Source organism: Salmo salar, chromosome ssa03 (genome assembly GCF_905237065.1).
Source record: "Salmo salar chromosome ssa03, Ssal_v3.1, whole genome shotgun sequence".
NCBI lineage: Eukaryota > Metazoa > Chordata > Actinopteri > Salmoniformes > Salmonidae > Salmo > Salmo salar.
The window spans coordinates 1,454,697-1,473,704 of NC_059444.1; the positions used below are offsets into that span (position 1 = coordinate 1,454,697).

The window sequence follows — 19,008 nt, forward strand, 5'->3', positions numbered from 1 at the left end:
ATTTATTGCCTTAACTTACCTCATTTGCACTCACTGTATATAGACTTTTTGTTTTCTTTTGTTCTACTGTATTATTGACTGTATGTTTTGCTTATTCCAGGTGTAACTCTGTGTTGTTGTATGTGTTGAATTGCTACGCTTTATCTTGGCCAGGTCACAGTTGCAAATGAGAACTTGTTCTCAACTAGCCTACCTGGTTAAATAAAGGACTTGTTCTCAACTAGTCTACCTGGTTAAATAAAGGTGAAATAAATAATATTCCCTACTGTATTTATTTATTTTGCTCCTTTGCTCCCCATTATTTCTACATTGCACATTCTTCCACTGCAAATCTACCATTCCAGTGTTTTACTTGCTAAATTGTATTTACTTCGCCACCATGGCCTTTTTTTTGCCTTTATCTCCCTTATCTCACCTCATTTGCTCACATTCTATATAGACTTATTTTTCTACTGTATTATTACCTGTATGTTTGTTTTACCCCATGTGTAACTCTGTGTTGTTGTATGTTGTCGAACTGCTTTGCTTTTGTCACGTTTGTCGTATAATGAAGAAGACCAAAGCACAGTGTGTGTATCGTTCCACATTTTATTTAAACTGTGAAACTATGCAAGACATGCAAATAAACTAATAAACAAAACAACAAACCGTGACGAAGGGGTGCAACATACACTTACTCAAAATAATCTCCCACAACAACCAGGTGGGAAAAACAACCACTAAAATATGATCCCCAATTAGAGACAACGATAACCAGCTGCCTCTAATTGGGAATCATACAAAAAAAACAACATAGAAAAAAGAAACTAGAACCAACGTAGAAATACATAAACTAGACAAAACCCCAACATAGAAAAAATAAACTAGAACCAACATAGAAATACATAAACTAGACAAAACCCCCTGTCACACCCTGACCTACTCTACCATAGAAAATAAAAGCTTTCTATGGTCAGGACGTGACAGCTTTATCTTGGCCAGGTCGCAATTGTAAATGAGAACTTGTTCTCAACTTGCCTACCTGGTTAAATAAAGGTGAAATAAATGAATAAATAAATACAGACTGCCAGAGGTCCAGACAACCTCCGAATTGAAACACTGAAGTCATTTGAGAAACCAATGTTGTTGAGTCTGCCGATAAGGATACGGTGATTGACAGAGTCGAAAGCCTTGGCAAGGTCGATGAAGACGGCTGCACAGTACTGTCTTTTATCATTGGTGGTTATGATATCGTTTAGTACCTTCAGCATGGCTGAGGTGCATCTGTGACCAGCTCGGAAACCGGATTGCACAGCGGAGAAGGTGCAGTGGGATTCAAAATGTTCACTGATCTGTTTATTAACTTGGCTTTCAAATACTTTAGAAGGTCAGGGCAGGATGGATGTAGGTCTATAACAGTTTGGGTCTAGAGTGTCACCCCCTTTGAAGAGGGGGATGACCGCGGCAGCTTTCCAATCTTTAGGGATCTCTGATGATACGAAAGAAAGGTTGAACAGAATTGTAATAGGCGTTGCAACAATGGCGGAGGACAATTTTAGAAAGAGAGGGTCCAGATTGTCTAGCCCAGATGATTTGTACGGGTCCAGGTTTTGCAGCTCTTTCAGAACATCTGCTATCTGGATTTGGGTGAAGGAGAAGCTGGGGAGGCTTGGGCAAGTTGCTGTGGGGGGTGCGGAGCTTTTTTGCCGGGGTAGGGGTAGCCAGGAGGAAAGCATGGCCAGTCGTAGAGAAATGCTTATTGAAATTCTCGATTATCGTGGATTTATTGGTGGTGACAGTGTTACCTAGCCTCAGTGCAGTGGGCAGCTGGGAGGAGGTGCTCTTATTCTCCATGGACTTTACAGTGTCCCAAAACTTTTTGGAGTTAGAGCTACAGGATGCAAATTTTTGTTTGAAAAAGCTATCCTTTGCTTTCCTGACTGACTGCGTGTATTGGTTCCTGATTTCCCTGAAAAGTTGCATATCGCAGGGACTATTCGAGTAACACCGAGTAACGCCAAGGTCCTTCACAGTTTTATTTGAGATGACTGTACAACCATCAAGATTAATTGTCAGATCCAACAGAAGATCTCTTTGTTTCTTGGGACCTAGAACTATCATCTCTGTTCTGTTCAAGTTTAAAAAATAAATAAAACATTTGCCACCATCCACTTCCTTATATCTGAAACACAGGCTTTCAGGGAGGGCAATTTTGGGGCCTCATGATGTTTCATCGAAATGTACAGCTGTGTACCGTCCGCATAGCAGTGAAAGTTAACATTATGTTTCCAAATGACATCACCAAGAGGTAAAATATATAGTGAAAACAATAGTGGTCCTAAAACAGAACCTTGAGGAACACCGAAATTTACAGTTGATTTGTCAGAAGACAAACCATCCACAGAGACAAACTGAAATCTTTCCGACAGACAAGATCTAAACCAGGCCAGAACTTGTCCGTGTAGACCAATTTGGGTTTCCAATCTCTCCAAAAGGATGTAGTGATCGATGGTATTAAAAGCAGCACTGAGATCGAGGAGCACGAGGACAGATGCAGAGCCTCGGTCTGACGTCATTAAAAGGTCATTTACCACCTTCACAAGTGCCGTTTCAGTGCTATGATGGGGTCTAGAACCAGACTGAAGTGTTTCGTATACATTGTTTGTCTTCAGGAAGGCAGTGAGTTGCTGCACAACAGCTTTTTCAAAAAATGTTGAGAGGAATGGGAGATTCGATATACACGGATCATTTTTTATATTTTCTGCATCAAGGTTTGGCTTTTTCAAGAGAGGCTTTATTACTGCCACTTTTAGTGAGTTTGGTACACATCCGGATGATAGGGAGCCGTTTATTATGTTCAACATAGGAGGGCCAAGAACAGGAAGCAGCTCTTTCAGTAGTTTAGTTGGAATAGGGTGCCGTATGCAGCTTGAAGGTTTAGAAGCCAAGACTATTTTCATCAATGTGTCAAGAGATATAGTATTAAAAACTTGAGTGTGTCCCTTGATCCGTGGTCCTGGCAGTGTTGTGCAGACTCAGGACAACTGAGCTTTGGAGAAATATGCAGATTTAAAGAGGAGTCTGTAATTTGCTTTCTAATGATCATGATCTTTTCGTCAAAGAAGTTCATGAATTTATCACTGCTGAAGTGAAAGCCATCCTTTCTTGTGGAATGCTGCTTTTTAGTTAGCTTTGCAACAGTATCAAAAAGAAATAACCCTAACCCAAGCCAGCATCCAGATAGGTCCAGCCTAACACTAAATCTAACCCAAATCCAGTGTCCAGACAGGTCAAGCCTAACCCTAACCCAAGCCAGCGTCAAGACAGGTCCAGCCTAACCCTAACCCAATCCAGTATCCAGACAGGTCTAATCTAACCCAAGCCAGCATCCAGACAGGTCCAGCCTAACCCTAACCCAAGCCAGCACCCAGACAGGTCCAGCCTAACCCTAACCCAAGCCAGCACCCAGACAGGTCTAATCTAACCCAAGCCAGCATCCAGACAGGTCCAGCCTAACCCTAACCCAAGCCAGCACCCAGACAGGTCCAGCATAACCCTAACCCAAGCCAGCATCCAGACAAGTCCAGCCTAACCCTAACCCAAGACAGTGTCCAGACAGGTCAAGCTTAACCCTAACCCAAGCCAGCATCCAGACAGGTCCAGCCTAACCCTAACCCAAGCCAGCATCCAGACAGGTCTAATCTAACCCAAGCCAGCATCCAGACAGGTCCAGCCTAACCCTAACCCAAGCCAGCACCCAGACAGGTCTAATCTAACCCAAGCCAGCATCCAGACAGGTCCAGCCTAACCCTAACCCAAGCCAGCACCCAGACAGGTCCAGCATAACCCTAACCCAAGCCAGCATCCAGACAAGTCCAGCCTAACCCTAACCCAAGACAGTGTCCAGACAGGTCAAGCTTAACCCTAACCCAAGCCAGCATCCAGACAGGTCCAGCCTAACCCTAACCCAAGCCAGCATCCAGACAGGTCCAGCCTAACCCTAACCCAATCCAGCATCCAGGCAGGTCTACTCTAACCCAAGTCAGCATCCAGACAGGTCCAGCCTAACCCTAAACCAAGACAGCGTCCATACAGGTCCAGCCTAATCCTAAACCTAACTCAATCCAGCATCCAGACAGGTCCAGTCTAACCCAAGCCAGCATCCAGACAGGTCCAGCCTAACCCTAACCCAAGACAGCGTCCATACAGGTCCAGCCTAATCCTAAACCTAACCCAAGCCAGCATCCAGACAGGTCCAGCCTAACCCTATCCCAAGCCAGCGTCCAGATAGGTCCAGCCTAACCCTAAACCTAACCCAAGCCAGTATCCATACAGGTCCAGCCTAACCCTAACCCTAACCCAAGACAGCGTCCATACAGGTCCAGCCTAATCCTAAACCTAACCCGAGCCAGCGTCCAGACAAGTCCAGCCTAACCCTAACCCAAGCCAGCGTCCAGACAGGTCAAGCTTAACCCTAACCCAAGCCAGCATCCAGACAGGTCCAGCCTAACCCTAACCCAAGCCAGCACCCAGACAGGTCCAGCCTAACCCTAAACCTAACCCAAGCCAGTATCCAGACAGGTCTACTCTAACCCTAACCCTAAACCTAACCCAAGCCAGCATCTAGACAGGTCTAGTCTAACCCTAAACCTAACCCAAGCCAGCATCTAGACAGGTCTAGTCTAACCCTAAACCTAACCCAAGCCAGCATCTAGACAGGTCTAGTCTAACCTTAAACCTAACCCAAGCCAGCATCCAGACAGGTCTAGTCTAACCCTAAACCTAACCCAAGCCAGAATCCAGACAGGTCTAGTCTAACCCTAACCCTAACCCAAGCCAGCATCCAGACAGATCCAGTCTAACCCTAACCCAAGCCAGCATCTAGACAGATCCAGTCTAACCCTAACCCAAGCCAGCATCCAGACAGATCCAGTCTAACCCTAACCCAAGCCAGCATCCAGACAGACCCAGTCTAACCCTAACCCAAGCCAGCATCTACACAGATCCAGTCTAACCCTAACCCTAACCCAAGCCAGCATCTAGACAGATTCAGTTTAACCCTAACCCAAGCCAAAGGCAAAAAAACACATTGCTACTTCTGCACACACAGCTTTTTATTTAGTCAGCATACCACCACAAACCACACATAGCATTTCTTTACAGTTTTACATCCACCATTGATAATATAGTATTTCACATATTCAACATTAAAAATATTTATTTTATTGTCTTCATATTGTATGAAGATAGCATAGACTTATTCACAGAATCATTTCTGGACTGAACACAGTGTTCACATTCTGTGTATCACAGAATCATAATCAGGGATTCAAATGTTTTTGTTTTGGCTAATCTCACTTCCTCATTCCTCAGATCCAAAGCTATAAACATGGCCCAAGCCAGCATCTAGAAAGGTCTAGTCTGACCCTAAACCTAACCCAAGCCAGCATCTAGACAGGTCTAGTCTAACCCTAAACCTAACCCAAGCCAGCATCCAGACAGGTCCAGCCTAACCCTAAACCTCACCCAAGCCAGCATCCAGACAGGTCCAGTCTAACCCTAAACCTAACCCAAGCCAGCATCTAGACAGGTCTAGTCTAACCCTAAACCTAACACAAGCCAGCATCTAGACAGGTCCAGTGTAACCCTAAACCTAATCCAAGCCAGAATCTAGACAGGTTCACTCTAACCCTAAACCTGAGACAGAATCTAGACAGGTCCAGTCTAACCCTAAACCTAACCCAAGCCAGCATCTAGACAGGTCTAGTCTAACCCTAACCCTAACCCAAGCCAGCATCTAGACAGATCCAGTCTAACCCTAACCGTAACCCAAGCCAGCATCTAGACAGATCCAGTCTAACCCTAACCCTAACCCAAGCCAGCATCTAGACAGGTCTAGTCTAACCCTAACCCTAACCCAAGCCAGCATCCAGACAGATCCAGTCTAACCCTAACCCTAACCCAAGCCAGGATCTAGACAGACCCAGTCTAACCCTAACCCAAGACAGCATCTAGACAGATCCAGTCTAACCCTAACCCAAGCCAGCATCTAGACAGGTCCAGTCTAACCCTAACCTTAACCCAAGCCAGCATCCAGACAGATCCAGTCTAACCCTAACCCTAACCCAAGCCAGCATCTAGACAGATCCAGTCTAACCGTAACCATAACCCAAGCCAGTATCCAGACAGATCCAGTCTAACCCTAACCCTAACCCTAACACAAGCCAGCATCTAGACAGATCCAGTCTAACCCTAACCCTAACCCAAGCCAGCATCTAGACAGATCCAGTCTAACCCTAACCCTAACCCAAGCCAGCATCTAGACAGATCCAGTCTAACCCTAACCCTAACCCAAGCCAGCATCTAGACAGATCCAGTCTAACCCTAACCCAAACCCAAGCCAGCATCTAGACAGATCCAGTCTAACCCTAACCCTAACCCAAGCCAGCATCTAGACAGACCCAGTCTAACCCTAACCCTAACCCAAGCCAGCATCTAGACAGGTCCAGTCTAACCCTAACCCTAACCCAAGCCAGCATCTAGACAGATCCAGTCTAACCCTAACCCAAGCCAGCATCTAGACAGATCCAGTCTAACCCTAACCCAAGCCAGCATCCAGACAGATCCAGTCTAACCCTAACCCTAACCCAAGCCAGCATCTAGACAGATCCAGTCTAACCCTAACCCAAGCCACAGGCAAATTAAACACATCTGCTGCTTCTGCACACACAGCTTTTTATTTACTCAGCATACCACCACAAACCACACATAGCATTTCTTTACAGTTTTACATCCACCATTGATAATATAGTAGCTTGGGTTAGGGTTGGGCTAATCTCACTTCCTCATTCCTCAGATCCTTTAAACATGGCCTTTTTTTTAACCATTAGAAAGGGCAGGATAGAAGGTCAATAGAAGGTCATTGAGGAAGTTCCATAGTTCATTCCTGCTCCGATCTTAGCTCCGTCCATGTAGCTGTATAGTTATTCTCTCTAGGGTCCTGAAGCACCAAAGCTGGTCCTTTTGGTCTAGAGGTGACATTGGATGAACTGTGTCCCACACTCCTCTCCCCTCCTCCCCCCTGCCCTCCCCTCTCCTCCCCCATCAGACAGCACAACAGCGACCAGAGATGTCGTCTGAAGGAGTGAGACAGCATGTAGAGAGCAGGGTTCAGGAAGCAGTGGGCGTAGGCCACAATATGACACACAACGTACACGACATGCAGCCGCTCCTTGACCCCACAGTCTACAGGTGTGTAGACGGACGAGACGAACATGAATAGGTTGTACGGCGCCCAGCAGACGAAGAACGCAACCACGATACAGAAGACCACCAGCACTGTGCGGTGTCGTCTCCTGGTCGCAGTTACCAGGACCGTTCTGAGAATGGCACTGTAGCAGAGGATGATGATGATTAGAGGGAGGACGAAGAGCAGGAACACCTGCAGGTGGTAGCCCAGCTGTTGGGGGAGAGAGAGGTTATATATGAGTATCCAGCTTCTGGGGGACACAGAGAGAGAGAGAGAGAGAGAGAGAGAGAGAGAGAGAGAATATCGGTACTTAATTTTGTTTATCTGTAGGCCCCATTCTCGAACTCATGCCCCATGTGTAGGTAACTTTCCCTCTCTGCCCATTCATCGCCATTTACCCGTTGTTGTCTTACCCGTTGTTGTCTTAGCTCTCAAAATCAACACCTGTGATTGCTTTATGCCTCTCTAATGTCAATATGCCTTGTATACTGTTGTTTAGGGCTGCTCTCATTGTTTTATTATACTGCGCAGCCCCAAGTCCTGCTCAACATGTCTCAGAAAGCCCCTTGTCCCACCCCCCACACATGCAGAGACCTCACCGAGCTTAACCTGTTGGGGCTAGGGGGCAGTATTTTCACGGCTGGATAAAAAAACGTACCCGATTTAATCTGGTTACTAATCCTACCCAGTAACTAGAATATGCATATACTTATTATATATGGATAGAAAACACCCTAAAGTTTCTAAAACTGTTTGAATGGTGTCTGTGAGTATAACAGAACTCATTTGGCAGGCAAAACCCTGAGACATTTTCTGACAGGAAGTGGATACCTGATGTGTTGAATTACCTTTAAGCCTATGCCATTGAAACACACAGGGGTTGATTAATGTTTTGGCACTTCCTATTGCTTCCACTAGATGTCACCAGCCTTTACAAAGTGTTTTGAGTCTTTTACTGTGAGATCTGACCGAACAAGAGCCATGGAACGGTGATGGCCGATTAGACTCTGGCCGCGAGTTCATGTTGGGTACCCTCGTTCCAATACGTTATAAAAGAGAATGCATTCGTCCACCTTGTATATTATTCATGTTCTGGTTAAAAAAGGCACTAATGATTTATGCTATACAACGTTTGACATGTTTGAACGAACGTAAATATATTTTTTCCCCTCGTTCATAACGAGAAGTCCGGCTGGCTTAGATCATGTGCTAACAACACGGATCTTTTTGGATATAAATGATGAGCTTTTTTGAACAAAACTACATTCGTTATGGACCTGGGATTCCTGGAAGTGACATCTGATGAAGAGAATCAAAGGTAATGGATTATTTACATAGTATTTTCGATTTTAGATCTCTCCAACATGGCCGTTTGTCTGTATAGCAAAGCATAGTTTTCTGGGCGCAGTGCTCAGATTATTGCAAAGTGTGATTTCCCAGTAAGGTTATTTTTAAATCTGGCAAGTTGATTGTGTTCAAGAGATGTAAATCTATAATTCTTTAAATGACAATATAATATTTTACCAATGTTTTCTAATTTTAATTATTTAATTTGTGGTGCTGACTTGACTGCCGGTTATTGGAGGGAAACGATTTCCTCAACATCAATGCCATAGTAAAACGCTGTTTTTGGATATAAATATGAACTTGATAGAACTAAAAATGCATGCATTGTCTAATAGCCTGTTAGGGCTAGGGGCAGTATTTTCACGGCTGGATAAAAAACGTACCCGATTTAATCTGGTTACCACTCCTACCCAGTAACTAGAATATGCATATACTTATTACATATGGATAGAAAACACCCTAAAGTTTCTAAAACTGTTTGAATGGTGTCTGTGAGTATAACAGAACTCAAATGGCAGGTCAAAACCTGAGAGATTCCTTTACAGGAAGTGGCCTGTCTGACCATTTCTTGAACTTCTTTTCCATCTCTATCTTTTACTAAGGATCTCTGCTCTAACGTGACACTTCCTACGTCGTCCATAGGCGCTCAGAGCCCGGGAAAAAACAGAATGTCGTCATTCCAGCCCCAGGCTGAAACACATTATCGCCTTTCTCAAGTGGCCGATCAAGGGACTCTGGGCTTATGAGCGTGACCCGACCGCCCCCGCCTTTGTGATTTTTTCCTCTGTTTGCCGAAAAGGAGATTCCCTGTCGGAATATTATCGCTTTTCTACGAGAAAAATGGCGTAAAAATTGATTTTAAACAGCGGTTGACATGCTTCGAAGTACGGTAATGGAATATTTAGAATTTTATTGTCACGAATTGCGCCATGCGCGCGACACTTCTTTACCACTTCGGATAGTGTCTGGAACGCATGAACAAAACGCCGCTATTCGGATATAACGATGGATTATTTTGGACCAAACCAACATTTGTTATTGAAGTAGACGTCCTGGGAGTGCATTCTGACGAAGACAACAAAAGGTAATCAAACTTTTATAATAGTAAATATGATTATGGTGAGTGCTAAACTTGCCGGGTGTCTAAATAGCGAGCCCGTGATGCCTGGGCTATGTACTTAGAATATTGCAAAATGTGCTTTCACCAAAAAGCTATTTTAACCTCTATGGGACCGGCGGGACGAATTCGTCCCACCTACGTAACATCCACTGCCAGCCTGTGGCGCGATTTTCAAAATCTTCAAAATCCTATTACTTCAATTTCTCAAACATATGACTATTTTACAGCCATTTAAAGATAAGACTCTCGTTAATCTAACCACACTGTCCGATTTCAAAAAGGCTTTACAACGAAAGCAAAACATTAGATTATGTCAGCAGAGTACCAAGCCAGAAATAATCAGACCCATTTTTCAAGCCAGCATATAATGTCACCAAAACCCAGAAGACAGCTAAATGCAGCACTCACCTTTGATGATCTTCATCAGATGACAACCCTAGGACATTATGTTATACAATACATGCATGTTTTGTTCAATCAAGTTCATATTTATATCAAAAACCAGCTTTTTACATTAGCATGTGACGTTCAGAACTAGCATACCCCCGCAAACTTACGGGGAATTCGCTAACATTTTACTAAATTACTCACGATAAACGTTCACAAAAAGCATAACAATTATTTTAAGAATTATAGATACAGACCTCCTCTATGCACTCGATATGTCCGATTTTAAAATAGCTTTTTGGTGAAAGCACATTTTGCAATATTCTAAGTATATAGCCCAGGCATCACGGGCTCGCTATTTAGACACCCGGCAAGTTTAGCACTCACCATAATCATATTTACTATTATAAAAATGTCATTACCTTTTGTTGTCTTCGTCAGAATGCACACCCAGGACGTCTACTTCAATAACAAATGTTGGTTTGGTCCAAAATAATCCATCGTTATATCCGAATAGCGACGTTTTGTTCGTGCGTTCCAGACACTATCCGAAATAGTAAAGAAGTGTCGCGCGCTTGGCGCAATTCCTGACAATAAAATTCAAAGTATTCAATTGCCGTACGTCGAAGCATGTCAACCGCTGTTTAAAATCAATTTTTACGTCATTTTTCTCGTAGAAAAGCGGTAAAATTCCGACAGGGAATCTCCTTTTCGGCAAACAGAGGAAAAAATCCCAAAGGCGGGGGCGGTCGGGGTCACGCGCATAAGCTACTGTCTCTTGATGGGCCACTTGAGAAAGGCGATAATGTGTTTCAGCCTGGGGCTGGAATGACGACATTCTCTTTTTTCCCGGGCTATGAGAGCCTATGGACGACGTGGGAAGTGTCACGTTAGAGCAGAGATCCTTAGTAAATGATAGAGATGGCAAAGAAGTTCCAGAAATGGTCAGACAGGCCACTTCCTGTAAAGGAATCTCTCAGGTTTTGACCTGCCATTTGAGTTCTGTTATACTCACAGACACCATTCAAACAGTTTTAGAAAATTTAGGGTGTTTTCTATCCATATGTAATAAGTATATGCATATTCTAGTTACTGAGTAGGAGTGGTAACCAGATTAAATCGGGTATGTTTTTTATCCAGCCGTGTCAATGCTGCCCCCTAGCCCTAACAGGTTAAAATCGGACATATCGAGTGCATAGAGGAGTTCTGTATCTATAATTCTTAAAATAATTGTTATGCTTTTTGTGAACGTTTATCGTGAGTAATTTAGTAAAATGTTAGCCAATTCCCCGGAAGTTTGCGGGGGGTATGCTAGTTCTGAACGTCACATGCTAATGTAAAAAGCTGGTTTTTGATATAAATATGAACTTGATTGAACAAAACATGCATGTATTGTATAACATAATGTCCTAGGGTTGTCATCTGATGAAGATCATCAAAGGTTAGTGCTGCATTTAGCTGTCTTCTGGGTTTTTGTGACATTATATGCTAGCTTGAAAAATGGGTGTCTGATTATTACTGGCTGGGTACTCTGCTGACATAATCTAATGTTTTGCTTTCGTTGTAAAGCCTTTTTGAAATCGGACAGTGTGGTTAGATTAACGAGAGTCTTGTCTTTAAATAGCTGTAAAATAGTCATATGTTTGAGAAATTGAAGTAATAGCATTTTTAATGTATTTGAAAATCTGTTGCGTAGGTGGGACGAATTCGTCCCGCCTAGCCCAGACAGGTTAAACCATAATAAAAACATAAAACACGTAGTTACGTTCTAGTTGTGGGTCCAGTTCTGACATTATGTGTAGGCCTAGCTGAGGCGACCCCGAATCCCAAGTTTCGGCTCGATAGGTCATTTGGAGCCCGAGCAGCGATCTTAATTGATGCTGAAAATCCACATTTTCCCAGCATTGCTATGGGGTCCTTGAATGAGCTATCGGACAGAAACGTCCATCTCTATGGGCCAAGGCAGTTTCAATGCACCTAGTCTTGCAACTCTGGGACTTTTCTAAATGTTGTCATTTTCGTGATGGTCAAAATGAATTGAAGTTATTGCAAATGTACGAGGCTGTTTCTCAGTCGGAGAACCTTCTAGAGCCACATAACTCACCGTGCACTACCGACTTGAGGTCTAGAACAGGTTTCTAAAGATTGTGAGCTCTAGGTCTGATGGTTCTTTGATAGTTTGAACAAAGGTAACTATTGCAGGCTCTGTGTGTCTGTAAGCCCCACACTATGTCACTCCGTCCTTGCTGTGATTGTGTGTGAGCTTTTCTTTGACATCTGTTGGGAGAAATGACTGATTTACAGTTCATGAGGGTTGCCTAATCACACATATGAAGTTTTGGAAAGATGTAACCTTTTTAACCTTTCAAAACAGCCCCTATGACCCCAATTTAAGGCACTTCCGGTTGACACAGGAAGCTGAAAGTGAACACATATCCTTCTTGGGGTAGGCTCTTACAGAATTTTGAGTTTTAAGTCTTTACGTTAAGAACTGACTTATATACAGAGGGTTGAATGATTGAGTGTTATTTCAGAAAATCACAGAAATCATGTAGAGTTCCCAAAACCAACCTTAACGGATTAATCTGAACATGCCGCAACTGGATCTGTAACTTTTTTGAAAAAAAAAAACACTTTTCTTTGAGCATCACCAATTGTACATTATACGATTTCTCTTAAATGATGATAGATAAATGTCTGGTTCTTTTTTCCTGACACCGTAGGTTCATGTACTTTGACATGAAGCGGTCAAATTAGCGCTATATTTTCGTTTTTGACCTTTAATCCCAGAAAAATGGCCTTAACTCAAAAAGCGTTGAGGCCTCGATGCCATTTTGTTCGGGGCTAACTGCCCATTATGCCAAACCTACGCTCACCAAGTTTCGTCTTTGAAGTCTTTTCCATTTAGGAGAAATGGCCATGTCATGATTGGTGATGTTTTGTACATTTGCAATAAGATTCCATTCTCCATCTGCTGGAATTTACCGGGACAGCGGAAAATGACCAAAATGTGAACATTTTATAAAACGGAAACCGAATGTTCGAGAGACCGTTCGATGACTTCCCGGAAGATCTGGCCCCGGTGCACAGCCTGTCGCCATCGGCAAATTTTACAAACATTCGCGGACGTCTAGTAAGGGATCATACATTTGCAATATGGAGTTTCTCATCAATCATACAGCAAAAGCCGAAGAGTGCCCTTCATATATGCAAAGGCTAGCTTTTCAAACAGAAATGTGCATCCTGTAGCACAAACTCCAAAAAGTTCTGGGACACAGAGCTGCAAAATCTGGACCCCTACAAATCAGCCGGGCTAGACAATCTGGACCCTCTCTTCCCAAAATTATCTGCCGCCATTGTTGCAACCTCTATTACTACTCTGTTCAACGACTCTTTCGTATTGTCTGAGATTTCTAAAGATTGGAAAGCGGCCACGGTCCTCGTCAAAGGGGGTGACACTCCGGCCCGACTAGCATCACTACTCTGGACAGTTCTGACTTAGAATATGTGGACAACTATAAATACCTAGGTGTCTGGTTAGACTGTAAACTCTCCTTCCAGACTCACATTAAGCATCTCCAATCCAAAATTAAATCTAGAATTGGCTTCCTATTTCGCAGCAAAGCCTCCTTCACTCACGCTGCCAAACATACCCTCGTAAAACTGACTATCCTACCGATCCTTGACATCGGTGATGTCATTTACAAAATAGCCTCCAACAGTCGACTCAGCAAAATGGATGCAGTCTATCACAGTGCCATCCGTTTTGTCACCAAAGCCCCATAAAAATAATAAAAAATTAAATCCAGCTTCTGGGGAACAGAGAGAGGTAGATATATGAATATCCAGAGAGAGAGAGAGAGACAGAGACACAGAGACACAGAGAGAGAGAGAGAGAGAGAGAGAGAGAGAGAGAGAGAGAGAGAGAGAGAGAGAGAGAGAGAGAGAGTTATATATGAGTATCCAGCTTCTGGGGGACAGAGAGAGAGAGAGAGGGGTTATATATGAAATATCCAACATTGGAAAAGGAGCTGGACACAATTAGAAACAGGAATGTCCGCTCACTGTTTACTGAAACACAAAGTACATATAAAGACCATGTCAGTGGAAATGTGTATCACTGAACGCTTAAACAAAGATCCCTACTAGGAGCAGTAAACAGTGAGCGGACATTTCTCTTTTGTTCTACGTTACTGTAACCCACCTCCTCGTCCGTAGTTCCAGGTAAGACCTCACAGGTGAATATTCTTGTCCCGTTTTCCACTTCCTGTACCTGGGAGGCTATGACATCACTGAGGGAGGCGGCCAGGCTGACTACCCATGATGCCGTGCAGGCGGCCAATGCGTACCTCAGTCGTCTCCGGGGAACGGCGGTCCAGCGGGACGCGACGACTATTACACAGCGGTACACCGTCATGGAGGTGAGCAGCATCATACTGCTGTAGAGACCGGTGAAGTATGCCCCTGTCAACAGCTTACAGGCCTGGGGTCAGAGGTTAGGGTTAGGGTTCAGAGGTTTGTGTTAGAGATCAGAGGTTAGGGTTAGAGGTTAGGGTTAAAGGTTAGGGTTAGAGGTCAGAGGTTAGGGTTAGAAGTCAGAGGTTAGGGTTAGAGGTCAGAGGTTAGGGTTAGAGCTCAGAGGTTAGGGTTAGAGGTTAGGGTTAAAGTTTAGGGTTAGGGGTCAGAGGTTAGGGTTAGAGGTCAGAGGTTAGGGTTAGAGGTCAGAGGTTAGGGTTAGAGATCAGAGGTTAGGGTTAGGGTCAGAGGTTAGGGGTTAGAGGTTAGGGTTATGAGTCAGAGGTTAGGGTTAGGGTCAGAGGTTAGGGTTAGAGATCAGAGGTCAGAGGTTAGGGTTAGAGATCAGAGTTTAGGGTTAGAGGTTGGGGTTAGGTTGGAATGAGGTTAGGTTAGGATGATCGGCTATGAAAAGCCAACTGACATTTACTCCTGAGGTGCTGACCTGTTGCAGCCTCTACAACCACTGTGATTATTATTATTTGACCCTGCTGGTCATCTATGAACGTTTGAACATCTTGGCCATGTTCTGTTATAATATCCACCCTGCACAGCCAGAAGAGGACTGGCCACCCCTCATAGCCTGGTTCCTCTCTAGGTTTCTTCCTAGGTTCTGGCCTTTCTAGGGAGTTTTTCCTAGCCACCGTGCTTCTACACCTGCATTGCTTGCTGTTTGGGGTTTTAGGCTGGGTTTCTGTACAGCACTTTGTGACATCAGCTGGCGTAAGAAGGGCTTTATAAATACATTTGATTGATGAGTATTGCAAGATACGGAGACATTATTAAAGTGGCAAATGTTTAATTTCCTTAAAGTTCCTTAAGAGTTAGAGGTTAGGTTTAGGGTTAGAGGTTAAAGGTCAGAGGTTAGGTTTGGTCATACCCACCAGGTCACCGAACATCCAGTGGGAGATTTGGTAGACGGCCCAGAAGGGCAGGGTCAGGGTAAACAGGAGGTCAGAGAACAACAGGTTGAGGATGAACAGGTTGGTGACCCTCCTTAGGTCCTCATAACGACACAAGGCAACCAGCAACAATCCGTTACCTAGACAACACAAAACATACTGTTAACTTCAGAACACACCGTTAAATAGACAACACACCGTTAACTAGTCAACACACCGTTAACTAGACAACACACCGTTAACTAGACAACACACCGTTAACTAGACAACACAGAACATACCGTTAACTAGACAACACAGAACACACCGTTACCTAGACAACACAGAACATACTGTTAACTAGACAACACAAAACATACCATTACCTAGACAATAACAGTTCATTACCTAGACAACACAGAACATACCGTTACCTAGACAACACAGAACAATAACAGTTCATTACCTAGACAACACAGGACAATAAGAGTTCATTACCTAGACAACACAGGACAATAACAGTTCATTACCTAGACAACACAGAACAATAACAGTTCATTACCTAGACAACACAGAACATACCGTTACCTAGACAACACAGAACAATAACAGTTCATTACCTAGACAACACAGGACAATAACAGTTCATTACATAGACAACACAGGACAATAACAGTTCATTACCTAGACAACACAGGACAATAACAGTTCATTACCTAGACAACACAGGACAATAACAGTTCATTACCTAGACAACAAAGAACAATAACAGTTCATTACCTAGACAACACAGAACATACCGTTACCTAGACAACACAGAACAATAACAGTTCATTACCTAGACAACACAGAACAATAACAGTTCATTACCTAGACAACACAGGACAATAACAGTTCATTACCTAGACAACACAGAACAATAACAGTTCATTACCTAGACAACACAGGACAATAACAGTTCATTACCTAGACAACACAGAACATACCGTTACCTAGACAACACAGGACAATAACAGTTCATTACCTAGACAACACAGAACATACTGTTACCTAGACAGCACAGGACAATAACAGTTCATTACCTAGTGGGATAAAGATATTAATACACATTGTTTTGTTTTAATAGGTGGTATTCACTAGGTTTCATCCGTTGACCGAAAGCATTGACTGATATGTTACCTGTGACACTGAGGAGGAAGATGACCAGGAAGCAACCAGCAGTGACCTCTTCTAACCCTCCGACCTCGTCACACAGCAGGATTAAATGTTTATCACCATATTCTTCATAAGTGTAGTCGCTGTCATTCACAGAGCTGGTCTCATTCACCATGATCTTCCAGGACTCACTCAGGTTCATCTCTGCGACGTGATTTATACTATAGAATGACAGAGAGCCACTACAGTACAGATCACAGAGAATAGAGGTGATTTATACTACAGAATGACAGAGAGCCACTACAGTACAGATCACAGAGAATAGAGGAGATTTATACTACAGAATGACAGAGAGCCACTACAGTACAGATCACAGAGAATAGAGGAGATTTATACTACAGAATGACAGAGAGCCACTACAGTACAGATCCCAGAGAATAGAGGTGATTTAGATAGCCACATATTGATAGCCTCTCTATAATAACATAATAATGTTAACATCAACCTACCATGTGAACCGGTTCTCAGTGTTAAGATGCTGTTAGTGAGAAAACTGTTAACCACTGTTCTAGGGTGGCGTGGAAACCCTATGTGTTGTTCCTCATTTTCACCTCAGTTTCACATTTAGTCAAACATGGATAAATGGACAGACTGTGTTGTTCCTCATTTTCACCTCAGTTTCACATTTAGTCAAAAATGGATGAGTGGACAGATTATTTAGTCTAACGTATGAGTATTCGTTCTTGGCGCCTGAGGGGAAAGGCTGCCGTCTTATTGGCTCTGAACCAACCATGCTATTTTGTTTGTTTTTTTCGCGTTGTTCGTAACTTGTTTTGTACATAATGTTGCTGCTACCGTCTCTTATGACCGAAAAGAGCTACTGGACATCAGAACTGGGATTACTGACCTCAAACTGGACCAAGTTCTTCAATGAGTCGGATGGGAGGGATATACTACTACAGGCAACCGACCAGGCCCAGATCCCCGTGATTCGCTGGAGAAGGAAATGGAGATATTGTGGAAAAAGATCAGGGTGCCTTGTAAGGATCAGGTGACGAGTGGCTAATCTGCTCTTGCCTTCCATCCTGCTAGCTAATGTTCAATCGCTGGAAAATAAATGGGACGAGCTGAAAGCAGGTATATCCTACCAACGGGACATTAAAAACTGTAATATCTTATGTTTCACCGAGTCGAGGCTGAACGACGACATTAATAACATACAGCTGGTGGGTTACACACTCTATCGGCAGGACAGAACAGCAGCTTCTGGTAAGACACGGGGCGGGGGCCTGTGCATATATGTGAACAACAGCTGATGCACGATATCTAAGGAAGTCTCGAGGTTTTGTCCGCCTGAGGTAGAGTATCTCATGATAAGCTGTAGACCATATTATCTACCTAGAGAGTTTATCTGTATTTTTCGTCGCTGTCTACATATCACCACAGACTGATGCTGGCACTAAAACCGTGCTCAATGAGCTGTATACGGCCATAAGCAAACAGGAAAACGCTCATCCAGAGGTGGCGCTCCTAGTGGCCGGGGACTTTAATGCAGGGAAACTTAATTCAGTTTTACCTCATTTCTATCTGCATGTTAAATGTGCAACCATAGGAAAAACAATTCTATACCACCTTTACTCCAGACACAGAGACGCGTACAAAGCTCTCCCTCGCCCTCCATTTGGCAAATCTGACCATAATTCTATCCTCCTGATTCCTGCTTACAAGCAAAAATGAAAGCAGGAAGCACCAGTGACTCGGTCTATAAAAAAGTGGTCAGATGAAGCAGATGCTAAACTACAGGACTGTTTTGCAGCACAGACTGGAATATGTTCCAGGATTCTTCCGATGGCATTAAGGAGAACACCACATCAGTCACTGGCTTCATCAATAAGTGCATTGGGGACGTCGTGACTGTACGTACATACCCCAACCAGAAGCCATGGATTAGAGGCAACATTTGCACTGAGCTAAAGAGTAGAGCTGCCGCTTTCAAGGAGCTGGACTCTAACACGGAAGCTTATAAGAAATCCCGATATGCCCTTTGACGAACCTTTAGGTGCAGATCACCTCCCACAACATTCATATTGGAACCTTTAGGTGCAGATCACCATTCCCACAACATTCCTAATGGAACCTTTTGGTGCAGATCATCTCCCACAACATTCATAATGGAACCTTTTGGTGCAGATCACCTCCCACAACATTCCTAATGGAACCTTATGGAGCATATCACCTCCCACAACATTCCTAATGGAACCTTTTGGTGCAGATCACCTCCCACAACATTCCTAATGGAACCTTTTGGTGCAGATCACCTCCCACAACATTCATAATGGAACCTTTTGGAGCACATCACCTCCCACAACATTCCT

At 43.6% G+C, this 19,008-nt stretch overlaps 1 protein-coding gene across 2 annotated transcripts; it reads right to left on the reverse strand.

The window, feature by feature from the left end:
• Positions 1–6,487: 6,487 nt before the first annotated feature.
• Positions 6,488–17,255, reverse strand: LOC106597466 (chemokine XC receptor 1). 2 transcript variants are annotated; one of them, XM_014188662.2, is made up of 5 exons: positions 17,143–17,255; positions 16,658–16,854; positions 15,482–15,639; positions 14,287–14,565; positions 6,488–7,438 (listed from the first exon to the last, which is right to left on the reverse strand). In XM_014188662.2, the coding sequence occupies exons 2-5, from the start codon at positions 16,833–16,835 to the stop codon at positions 6,920–6,922; spliced, it is 1,134 nt and encodes a 377-aa protein (XP_014044137.1). In that variant the 5' UTR covers positions 16,836–16,854; positions 17,143–17,255; the 3' UTR covers positions 6,488–6,919. The 2 variants fall into 2 exon arrangements, with proteins under 2 accessions (XP_014044137.1, XP_045570321.1); XM_045714365.1 differs by having other exon boundaries at positions 16,658–16,875; positions 17,143–17,238.
• Positions 17,256–19,008: the final 1,753 nt, after the last annotated feature.